At 40.6% G+C, this 12,799-nt stretch overlaps 1 protein-coding gene across 6 annotated transcripts in view; it reads left to right on the top strand.

Annotated features, from left to right (window-relative positions):
- LOC100565946 (uncharacterized) overlaps positions 1-12,799 on the top strand; it is a 47,576-nt gene that overhangs the window by 19,787 nt on the left and 14,990 nt on the right. For all 6 annotated transcript variants that reach the window (XR_507627.3, XM_062971210.1, XM_062971212.1 and 3 more), the window contains one exon: positions 337-433. Coding sequence is in view for 5 of the 6 variants with exons in the window: in XM_062971210.1 (XP_062827280.1) it covers positions 337-433 (97 nt within the window). In the remaining variant the exon portion in view is untranslated. The remainder of the gene's footprint in view (positions 1-336; positions 434-12,799) is intronic.

Raw genomic sequence — 12,799 nt, 5'->3', positions numbered from 1 at the left:
AGTTTGATTCAGTGGTATGTTTTTGGCCCAAGGATAGTCAAAATATAGGCTTCACCATTATCCATGGCTCCAGATATCCATTGCAGTCATGGAGCATATCTCACACAGGTAGGAAATTATCATTCCTTGTTTAGTGTCAGTAATTTGTGCCAGATCCCTTGTGAACTAGCAGATACTCTTTGTCATAGTATGATGTCTTCAAGAGGGCTAAGTATCCAGTGTCATTCAAAAGAGAGTAACAATTTTCAAAATGGCAAATAGTGCAGTAGAAATTCCCCCCCCCCCCTATAATAATTACCTATGGAGCTAATTTGATTCCTGCTTTTCCATTTCCAGGTTCATTTTGCTGACCTTGGTGGGTGTAAACATTTATTTAGAGCGTGCTATTTGTAGCTTCCTTGTGGATAACTCAGAGGATGACTATGGCTTGACGGTAAGACTTTGCAATAAGAGAGAGGCAGAGCTTGGAAAAGCTACTACTCTGGATGAGAATTTAAAAAGCCATTGATGGGGGACTGGTTTTTTAAAATATATATATTAAGAGGGAAAATGATAGTAGCATCATTTACAGATTGAAAATTACTTGTTACTTTAGAAACATAAAATGTATTACAGTAGAGTCTCACTTATCCAACATAAACGGGCCGGCAGAACTTTGGATAAGCGAATATGTTGGATAATAAGGAGAGAATAAGGAAAAGCCTATTAAACATCAAATTAGGTTATGATTTTACAAATTAAGCCCTAGAATATCATGTTATACAACAAATTTGATAGAAAAAGTAGTTCAATACGCAGTCATGTTATGTAGTAATTACTGTATTTACGAATTTAGCACCAAAACATCACAATGTATTGAAAACATCAACTACAAAAATGCGTTGGATAATCCAGAATGTTGGATAAGTGAGTGTTGGATAAGTGAGACTCTACTGTATATGAATACTATGATACTGATATATAATATTGTTTGGCATAAAATTATGATCTTTGATATATTCAAAGGACAATTCAGTCTGATAATAGTGATACATTTAGTTCAATTTTTGTATTGTCGAAGGCTTTCATGGCCAGAATCACTGGATTGCTGTGAGTTTTTCGGGCTGTATGTCCATGCTCCAGCAGCTTTCTCTTTTGATGTTTTGCCTGCACCTATGGCTGTCGCTTCAGAGATTACTTTGAAGATGTCAACCACAGATGTATGTGAAACGTTAGAAGAGAATGCTATTGGAACATGAACATACAGCTCGAAAAACTCACAGCAACCCAGTTCACTTTTTGTTACAAATAGATTTAGAAGGTCCTGAACTGTGAGGAAATTCTTTGATCTTGCAAATTTGTCTCCTGACAACAAAAAAATGCCAAGTAAAAAGAAAAGAAAACATCAACATCAGTAAAACAAAGAAAATAATGTTGTCTCTTCCAGTCTTCTATAGTGTCAAGCAGATGTAAATAATTAATCTCCCTTAAAAAATTGAGAAAATAATACCAGGAACGGGAATTGAAATGATCAGATATTGTAAACCATCTTACATAAAAGTCGCCCTGCCATTTAATCTGGAAATCGTGTTGGAGGAGATGGAATTGTATAGAGCAGAGATTTCCAAATTTTTTGTGTCGGTGACACACATTTTAGACATGCATCCTTTAACGACGTGGTAATTCAATTTTACTAGCAAACCAGAAGGTTAAATAACCCCTTTAAAAAGTTTCATACAATATATGTGTGTGTTTCATATAATCTTTACTGTATCAATGAGGTTTGGACATTTTTTCTTTACATGTCTTACGTACTGCAGTTGTTTCTTGTGTAGTTTCCTCTCTAACCACTCCATGTGGTTCATCACAAACATCATTGCTAACAGACTTTTAGAAAGGAGTTGAAATGTTATATATATGTATAAGTTAAGTTCTTCTTGTCTCTAGTTGTGAACTATGGCCCTCTAAATCCACAACTATACTGCTTGGGAGTTCAGGGAGTCATAGCATAACACAGGGATTTTTCAACTTCTGGAAATAGGTAGAGCTCTGAAGGTACATCTCGCTGTGCCTGGAGTGATGCTGATCTCTCTTGAGGTGCCGTCTCATCATTCAAACATCCTTGGTTTGATGTGAGGCCATTAGGCCCCCTCCTTTCCTTTCAGCACTATAGTGTCATGCTCGCCCTTGTCAAGGGAAGGTGCTTCCATTGTATCTTCAGAGTACTGGGTAATGGTAGATGGAGCAGCAATACATTTGTGCCAGAGAGGCATGACTGAACAGAATTTAATGATTTTGAGACATCATCAAGTTTATAGCTTCTATCCTCCAGTTTATTCCTGAACAAGGACACAAGGGCTGGGTAAAGCTGAGCTGTCTGTACTTTACCACAGGCAAAACAAACACATATGAAGCAAAAGAGCAGAGATTTGGGCCCGGAATCCAGTGTCCTAGCAGTGTCATGCATGTGGTTAATCAAACTGACACTTTTCCCTGAAGCCTGAGCATGGTATCCAACAGCCACGCAGCGATGTAACCTTGGTTAAAAGCCATTACTTGGGTCTCAGAACCAGATGACTTTCAGTTCTGCGTCAAGGAAAGACAGCTTCCACTGCCTGGCTACACCAGACAAACTGGGAGAGTGTTATTTTTCTTATTATGCATAATTTATTCATAGGTTTTGGCTGCCTTCCATCATTTTGCTTCTGGAGAAAACTAAGGAGTTAGGCAAAGAATAGAGCTTACACTCCTAGCAGTTCAAGAAAACCTATGTAATATAGTGACTGTCATGTTAGACGGAGATTGCATCTATTCTACACTGTAGCATTAATGCAGTTTGACACCACTTTAACACCATGACAGTGCTATGAAATCATGGAACTTGTAGTTTACAAGGTCTTTGGCTTTTTCTACCAAACAGTGCCATTGCCTCACCAGACTACAATTCCCACATTCCATAGCATTCAGCCAGGCTAGTTAAAATGGTACCAAACTGCATTAATTCTACAATATAGGTGTACTCTAAGATTTAGGTGGAGGGGGATCATTCTTTCAAGTCTCCATTTAGTTTCCTTTGTTGTTTATCCATTCAGTCGCTTCTGACTCTTTGTGACCTCATGGATCAGCCCACGCCAGAGCTCCTTGTTGACCGTGGCCACACCCAGTTCCTTCAAGGTCAAGCCAGTTACTTCAAGGATAATTTCCTGCATGTCTTTAAAGCAGTCATACCCCCCTGACCTATCCACAGGGTTGTTGTTGTGAATATAACCTGGGGAAGAGGAGTGTTCTGGGTAATATATTGAGTTTATCAAAGGAGAAGGGGAATAGAAATGTAGATTACAAACACTATCCTGGGCTTATAAGGTAAAGGTAAAGGTTTTTCCCTGATGTTAAGTCTAGTCGTGACCAACTCTGGAGTTTGGTGCTCATCTCCATTTCTAAGCCGAAGAGCCGGCGTTGTCCGTAGACCCCTCCAAGGTCATGTGCCCAGCATGACTGCATGGAGCACTGTTACCTTCCCGCCGGAGCGGTACCTATTGATCTACACACATTGGCATGTTTTCGAACTGCTAGGTTGGCAGGAGCTGGAGCTAACAGCGGCCGCTCACACCGCTCCCAGGGTTTGAACCTGGGACCTTTCGGGCTTATATAGCATGCTAATTTAGTTGCCAGTGATGTGGAAGTACATTGTGAATGAAAACCATGTTGTGTGTGGAAGGGAGATCGACAACCTTTATTCTTGTCAAAACTATGATTTTTTTCCCCTTGTCAGGAGCAACCTGAGTTGCTTCTGGAGTGAGAGAATTGGCCGTCTGCAAGGACTTTGCCCAGGGGGACGCCCGGATGTTTTTGATGTTTTTACCATCCTTGTGGGAGGCTTCTCTCATGTCCCCGCATGGAGCTGGAGCTGATAGAGGGAGCTCATCCACGTTCTCCCCGGGTAGAATTCGAACCTGGCAGCCTTCAGGTCAGCAACCCAACCTTCAAGTCAGGAGGCTTTAACCCTCTCTGCCACCAGGGGCTCCTAAAAAACTATGATGAAGATTCCCCACTTGGTAATGCAAGAAGCAATTGAAAGAAAACCCCAACAGCCCGGAAAACCCCAGTTATTACCAATTAGGAACTAATTCAAGGGACAAGATAATGACAACAGGAAAGAGTTAAATATCTCCCTCACAGGCTGGAGCCTTCATTTGGAATTGGGCCCCTAGTTTCGCTGCAGGTGACACATTCTGTTCTGACATATCTCTGATTTTTTAAAGTCTTTTTTGGATGTTGTTCAAGCGTTTATGCATATTTTAATGCCATCTGGGCTGGAAAAGGGGTGAAAATTATGCACCCTTCCAAATGTTGTACTGCAATTCCCTTAGCCATCATACACAATTATGAGAAATGCTGGGAGATGCTGTCCAACCATATCTAGAAAGTCACATGTATCACTCCGTCCTCCCAGCTGTGTTTGTTCTAAGCTGCACATCTTCCAGCAAAAGTGGAACAGGGGAAGGCAAAGAGTAATCCATTGCTATTTAGGAGCCTCAGTGTAGTGAATGGAGCATCTGTCACCCCCATTCTGTGCCTGCATGGCATTGCTACACACAGAGCCCTGTCTACAGTGAATTGGCTCTTGCCAACTAGTAATTTAAAAATGTTGAGAAAATGAGCAGCCCAGCTGTGCAGAAGCGCCTTGGCAAAGGCTGGTTTATTAGAGCAAAAACTGTCTCATGGTTTGAGTCCTTTGGCATTCCAGCTGAGGAAGTTAAGTAGTTGTGCTGCAAACTGGAGCAGAGAGCTGCATGGAACATGTTTTGTGCCGTATAGTTGTAGCCCTTGCTTAATCTAAGGTGGACAATGTTGTTACATAACCTATATGTCCCTTCCTCGAGTCACACATGTTGGTTGGTAATACAGGCAGTCCCTGAATCACCAACATCTGACTTACAAATGATCCATAGTTAAGAGCGGGGGTGAGACAACAGGAATTGAGAGAAATCTACCCCTAGGAAGGTTAATGGAAGAGTTATCATGGGAAAAAGGCATCTCCACTGAAGCTTCATCACCAATTCTTGCTTCCACAGCAAGATGCATTTTTCAAAATCCAGTTAGCAAAGGGACAGAAAGTGAGGTGAAATCGATGTGTTGTCGAAGGCTTTCATGGCCAGGATCACAGGGTTGTTGTATGTCTTTCGGGCTATGTGGCCATGTTCCAGAAGTATTCTCTCCTGACGTTTCGCCCACATCTATGGCAGGCATCTTCAGCGGTTGTGAGGCATGGATAAACTAGGCAAGGAAAGGAAAAAATATATATCTCTGGAGAGTCCAGGGTGTGACAAGAGTCTTTTGTCAGTTGTAAGCTAGCATTAATGTTTCAGTTAATCACCCTAATTAGCATTGGAAAGGTTTGTCTCTTGCCTGAGGGGCATCCTTTGTTCAGTCATTAGCCGTCCTTGGGGCTCCTCTGTCCTCAGAGTGTTGCTTCCCATCTACTGTTTTGATTTTAGAGTTTTTTAATACTGGTAGCCAGATTTTGTTCATTTTCATGGTTTCCTCCTTTCTGTTGAAGTTGTCCACATGCTTGTGGATGAAATCTTCTGAACAGGAGCAGAGATAGCAATACACACTCCACGGGGGTCTTAGCCTTTCACTATGCTATCCAAAGCTTGCATATATGGGTTACACCTTAAAAAATACCTGTTCTGACTTACATACAAATTCAACTGAAGAACAAACCTACAGAACAGATCTTTTTTTGTAACTTGGGGACTGCCTGTACATGGATCAGGCAGCATCTGATTCCTGGAGGTTGCTGCACTATACCTCGCAGCAGCTAGCCTTGCTAAGACTGATGGAAGTTATGGGCCAACATAATTCAAAAGGCCCCAAATTGGCTATCCCTGATGTAAATGTTGAGTTTTGTTTTATGTGATCAAGAACTTCAGTCAATTCAAAAACTACACAGAGTCCTTTGGCATCTTCAACACTGTTGGTCCATTTGATCTTGGAAGCTAAGCAGAATCAGTCCCGATTAGTACGTGGATGGAAGTCTGGCAACAAATACCAGTGCTGTCAGCTATACGTCAGAGGAAGGAACTGGCAAAGCCACAAGAGCATTCCTTGCCATAAGAAAACCCAATGAAATTTGTGGTGTCACTATAAGTTGACAAGAGACTTGAAGGCATGCACATGCTATATGGCTTGAAATCCTACAGCAGTTACCAAATAGAAAGAAACACAAGGAGGAAAAAGGTTAGAAGAGTGGAGGGAAGAAGCACACACTCCAAGATCATGAAGTTTCTTATATAAAAGAAATAGGAACCTGCATGGAATCCTAGACACAAGCCAGAGAAAATTTAGAAGCAGGATGTTTCAATCATGTCTAAAGTTTGCTGAAGCTTCAGAATTTTCAGCTCACAAAACCCACTGTGGCAGTCTAGGTTATAAGGTCATCTGGCTTTCGTGTCGCCATTAAGACATGTCATTGGATCATACCTGATCGAGCTATGAATTTTATAGGATTTTCTTAGACAAGGAGTACTCAGAGGTGGCTTTCTTATTCCATTCCTCTGAAATAATAGCCTACAGCACCTGGAATTCATTGGTAGTTTCCTGTCTAAATATTGACCATCCCTGCCCTGCTTAACTGGATAGTCAAGCTATACATACCAAATTCATCTCATTGCATTGGGTCTCGGATGTGTTGTTTGCTAATTATATTTGTTTCTTTAAAACAATTAAAATATTATTTTTAAAAGGCTTTATGTGTCATGCGTTTGTATGAACTGCAGCACACATTTCCTCAGAGGCAATGAACCCCAATGCAATGAGATGCAGTCTGTAAAATCTTATGCCAAATTAAACTTGTTAGGTTTTCATTTGCCACAAGGCTCATTGTTTTTTAGCTGCAACAAACACATCACGGCTATATCCCCTGAAGTTTTTATTAGATCCAGATTTACATGTCATCTATTATTGAAGGAGTTGGAATATTTCAGGCTAGTGGGATCTGCTTTGTTTGTCTAGTAGAGGCTGTTAATTTAAGAGATCTAATTTAAAAGAAGTAGAGAAATAATTATGTTTGTTCTCCCTATTGTTATTTGTCTAAATCCTTACTGACTGGCTGACTTCAGCCATGGTCTGTCAGCCCCCTGCATTCTTGTATCAATCTAGGCAATGAGACTTCAATCTGGCAAGGAACCAGAATTAATATAGTGGCAGCTGCAATTTATAAAATGTTTTTTTAAAGGAATAGTGAGGAACTTACTAAAGAATATCATTAATTGAATAGCTGTGAAAGTTCAATGGAACCTCCATATTCAATGGCAGTATACCACCAAGGACAAACAACAAAGTGTTTGCCTTTAAGACCAGTTTATCAGATTCTATAATAATAATAACCAGCTTCTGGCTGACCATTGGTGGATACAGATGGCTCGATCAGGTATGATCCAATGACAATTCTTAATGGGGACCCGAAAGCCAGATGATCTTATAACCTAGACTGCAACTACCATGGTGGGTTTTGTGTGTTGAGAAGTCTGAGGCTTCAGCAAATTTCAGCATGATCGAAAAATCCTGCTTCTAAATTTTCTCTGGCTTGTATCTGGGATTTCATGTAGGTCCCTATTTCTTTTATATAAGAAACCTCCTGCTCTTGGAGAGTGTGTATCTTCCCTCCACTTTTCTAACCTTCTCCCTCCTTGTGTTTCTTTCAAGCCACGTAGTATATGCATGCCTTCAAGTCTCTTGTCAACTTATTGTGACACCATGAATTTCATTAGGTTTTCTTATGCTAGGAATGCTCTGGTGGCTTTGCCAGTTCCTTCCTCTGACGTATAGCTGACAGCACTGGTATTTGTTGCCAGACTTCCATCCAAGTACTAATCAGAACTGATCCCGCTTAGCTTCCAAGATCAGATGGGATCTGGTGCCTTTAGAGCAAGGGTCCCCAAACTTTTTAAACAGGGAGCTAGTTCACAGTACCTCAGACCATTGGAGGGTCAGACTATAGTTTAAAAAAACAAACAAAACTAGAAACAAATTCCTATGTACACTGCAGATACACAGTGGGAACAAATACAGCTTCAATGTTAATAATCATAATCAAAATAATAAAGAAGGTTGGAAGAGCCCCCTTGGGCAATTTTGTCTGACCCCCTTCTGCCTTTGTGCACCATAAGCACAAGCAAAGCACCCCTGAAAGATGGCCACCCAGCCTCAACTTTTTTTTTTTTCGTGTCAGGAGCAACCGGAGTTGCTTCTGGAGTGAGAGAATTGGCCGTCTGCAAGAACGTTGCCCAGGGGACGCCTGGATGTTTTTATGTTTTTACCATCCTTGTGGGAGGCTTCTCTCATGTCCCCCCATGGAGCTGGAGCTGATAGAGGGAGCTTATCCGCACTCTCCCCAGGTGGTATTCAAACCTGGCAGCCTTCAGGTCAGCAACCCAACCTTCAAGTCACAAGGCTTTTATCCCCTAGGCCACCAGAGGCCTCAATGTTAATAATAATAATAATAATAATAATAATAATAATAATAATAATAATAATTGCAGCCCAGGAGCAAGCCATCAGAACAAACGCAATTAAGGCCAAGATCGAAAAATCAGGTGATGACCCAAAATGCAGACTGTGCAAGGAAACCGACGAAACCATTGATCATATCCTCAGTTGCTGTAAGAAAATTGCACAGACAGACTACAAACAGAGGCACAACCATGTGGCCCAAATGATTCATTGGAACTTATGCCTCAAGTACCACCTCCCAGCAGCAAAGAACTGGTGGGATCACAGACCTGCAAAAGTATTGGAAAATGAGCATGCAAAAAAACTGTGGGACTTCCGAATCCAGACTGACAAAGTTCTGGAACACAACACACCAGACATCACAGTTGTGGAAAAGAAAAAGGTTTGGATCATTGATGTTGCCATCCCAGGTGACAGTCGCGTTGATGAAAAACAATAGGAAAAACTCAGCCGCTATCAGGACCTCAAGATTGAACTTCAAAGACTCTGGCAGAAACCAGTGTAGGTGGTCCCGGTGGTGATGGGCACATTGGGTGCCGTGCCAAAAGATCTCAGCCGGCATTTGGAAACAATAGACATTGACAAAATCATGATCTGCCAACTGCAAAAGGCCACCCTGCTGGGATCTGCACGCATCATCCGAAAATACATCACACAGTCCTAGACACTTGGGAAGTGTTCAACTTGTGATTTTGTGATACGAAATCCAGCATATATATCTTGTTTGCTGTGTCATAATAAAATAATAATAATAATAATAATAATAATAATAATAATAATAATAATAATAAAAGAGGGTTGGAAGAGACCCCTAGGGCCATTTAGTCCAACCCCCTTCTGCCTTTGTGCACCAAAATCACTAGCAAAGCACCCCTTAATAATTAATAATTAAATAATAATTAAAATACTGTTATAAACACAAGCAAGTTTTGGAAGATGCACACCAGGTGAGGGAGGAGGCGGGAAAGGCTTGTGCGGCTTGAGTGAGGAGGAGGAAAAGCCGCACGCCCTTTTCTCCTCCCTCGCCCCATGCGCACCTTCCTCAGTCGCAACGGCGACAGGAAAAATCCCGTGCCTTTCCCTTATTCTCCTTTGTGCCGCATGCGCCTTCTTTGGCAGAGGAGGGATTGGCTGCCGTGGGGACCAGACAAATGGGTTCGATGGGCCGCATGTGGCCCGTGGACCATAGTTTAGGGATCCTTCCTTTAGAGTATTTAGGCCAAGAAACAGAGGCTGAATTGAAATTGTTAATGAGGAGGACAAATAGTAGCAGAGATGTCCCTCAGCAGCAAGAGCTGCATACTAAGCGTTTCACAAATCGATTTGCAGGCTGGAAATTGTGCTATTTTCTCTCTGAGGGATAATGGCTCTGAAACAAAAGGCAATTGCATACCTTGTAAATCATGTGGGAAGAAAAAGACCTACGTTTGCCAGTCGGATCTCTCTTATTGTCCTGTTTCCCTTTCCCCTATACTTGCTTAGAACAGAATTCTTGAAAGTTGGCTGAGCCATGAAATCATCCATCCCCCAGGCAAAGCCTGTACAATCAAGCTCAATTAACATCATCCTGATTACCATCTCTTTATTGAGAGAGCAACTGATTAATGCAATCAGCCTCTTTTTAGAGAATCACTGCTATTTTTTGCTGGTGACCTTCTCCTTTGATGATAAAAATGGTGCTCATCCATACAACCCTTCCTTATTCAACATTCTCCCTTTTCTCTGAAGGAAATGCTAATTAGGATACTGTAGACTTCCAGATGTTTTGAATTGCGACTACATCTCCCATAACTTGTGACTGTTGATCATATTTACTGGGACTGTTAGAAGTAGTTGAAAACATCTGGATTACCACAAGGTTGGTAAAGATAACATACAAGGGTGTATAAATTCCTAGCACATTGTTTTTATTATACCATAACTACCACTGGATTTATAATACACGATTATTAGATCAGGGCTTGCAAAAGCTACATTTTGGACTGCAACCACTCCCCACTATTATGGACCATGCCAGCTGAGGGAGTCTGGCAATTCTGGTCCAAAAAGGTAAATTTTCCAAGCTTTGCAATAAAAGGCATGCATGCATTTTGCATTTGGAACAAGGAGATAGGGATTTCTTTAAAACTCCGTCTGATGGTGTGGCATGGAGAAAACATATGACTGTCACATGACCAGTTACAAGGGGAAAGAGCATGGGTATGTTTGCCCTATAAATGCAAAACAAGCACCACTCAGTAATATTGACTCACATTTTGCTTGAAAGATAAAGTAAATCTATACATTGTGTTGAATCAGCTTCCTATGTGTCAGACAGATGTATCAGTCAGTTAAACCATGAGGAGAGGTGGGTAACAAATAATAATGATAGTAATAATTGAAATTAGCAAACCATTAAGACAATGTTATTTCTTTAAACTGTAGCTTTCCAAACATTTCATGTTAGTGTTACACTTTTTGGACCTATATCATTTCGCGACACCGTAATTCAGTTTTACTAGCAAACCATCCCCTTATAATACGTATATAACTTGTAATGATGAAATGTATGGGGTCACAACATATTTCATGAACACTTTCCATTATATATGTGTATGTATGTGTGTGTATATATACAGTGTGTGTGTTTGTGTGTGTGTAGGAGGGAGCAAGCTTGTTTTCTGCTGCCCTGGAGACTGGGATGTGGAACAACGGCTTCAAACTACATGAAAAGATATTCCACGTGAACATTAGGAAGAACTTCCTTGCTGTGAGAGCTGTTCAGCAGTGGAACTCTCTACCCCGGAGTGTGGTGGAGGCTCCTTCTTTGGAGGCTTTTAAGCAGAGGCTGGATGGCCATCTGTCAGGGGTGCTTTGAATGTGATTTTCCTGCTTCTTGGCGGGGGGTTGGACTGGATGGCCCATGAGGTTTCTTCCAACTCTATGATTCTATGACTCACACACATATGTATATGTGTGTGTATGTATATATATCTATATCTATAAAAGAGTGATGGAATCCTGGTGACTGACAAAACAGAAAAACTAAAGGCCCCCCAACCTCGAAATTTGAAAACACAACCCATCATCCACGCCTCTAGGTTGATACAACAAAAAGAAAAGAAAAAAGTCCTAATTAGAGGGAGAGGAATAATTGTTTTTATCCAATTGCTGCCAGTTAGAAGGCTAAGCTCCACCCACTTGGTCTCCTAGCAACCAATTCAGCCCAGGGGACAGGCAGAGTTAGGCCTCACTTAGGCCTCTTCCACACTGCCTGTAAAATACAGATTATCAGATTTTAACTGGATTATATGGCAGTGTAGACTCAAGGCCCTTCCACACAGCTATATAATCCATTTATAATCTTATATTATCTGCTTTGAACTGGATTAGCTTGACTCCACACTGCCATATAATCCACTTCAGTGTGCATTTTATCCAGCTGTGTAGAAGGGGCCTCATATAATCCAGTTCTAAGCAGATAATATAAGATTATAAATATACACTAGAGTCTCACTTATCCAACATAAATAGGCCAGCAGAACGTTGGATAAGTGAATATGTTGGATAATAAGGGATTTAGGAAATCCGATTAAACATCAAATTAGGTCATCATTATAAAAATTAAGCACCAAAACATCATGTTATACAACAATTTTGACAGAAAAAGTAGTTCCATGCGCAGTAATGCTATCTAGTAATTACTGTATTTACAAATTAACCACCAAAATATCACAATGAATTTAAAACACTGACTACAAAAACATTGACTACTAAAAGGCAGACTGCGTTAGATAATCCAGAACACTGGATAAGCGAATGTTGGATAAGTGAGATTCTACTGTAATATGAAATAATTACTGTAGTAGAATAATACAGAACAATATAATCTCTAAAACCAGGCAGTAAATAAATAGCAACACTCTGAAAGCAGGGAAATTGGGAATTCCACAAAGGAAACAATCAGGGCCAGCTAACACCTCCCAAGAAAGGATTCTTCCAGAAAGGAAGCTGAGAAAGGAGTGAAGCAGTGTATATTACCAAACTCATTATTATTACTATCATTACTATCATTATTATTATTATTATTATTATTATTATTATTATTGTGTTGCTGTGATCCGTGAAAATGAATACAATCTGGCTCCAAGTATTCAAAAACACTAAAATCAGAATATATAAAAATTACTGTGACATAATAAAACACAACAATACAATCTCTAAAATCAGAACACTAAATAAAGAACAACACTCTGAAAACAGGAGAATTCCACACAGGAAACAATCAGGGCCAGCTAACACCTCCCAACAAAAAATTCACTCA

Source organism: Anolis carolinensis, chromosome 2, assembly GCF_035594765.1.
Source record: "Anolis carolinensis isolate JA03-04 chromosome 2, rAnoCar3.1.pri, whole genome shotgun sequence".
Taxonomy (NCBI): domain Eukaryota; kingdom Metazoa; phylum Chordata; class Lepidosauria; order Squamata; family Dactyloidae; genus Anolis; species Anolis carolinensis.
Note: the sequence above shows the minus strand (reverse complement) of the source record. Positions and strands in the feature narration are given on the sequence as shown.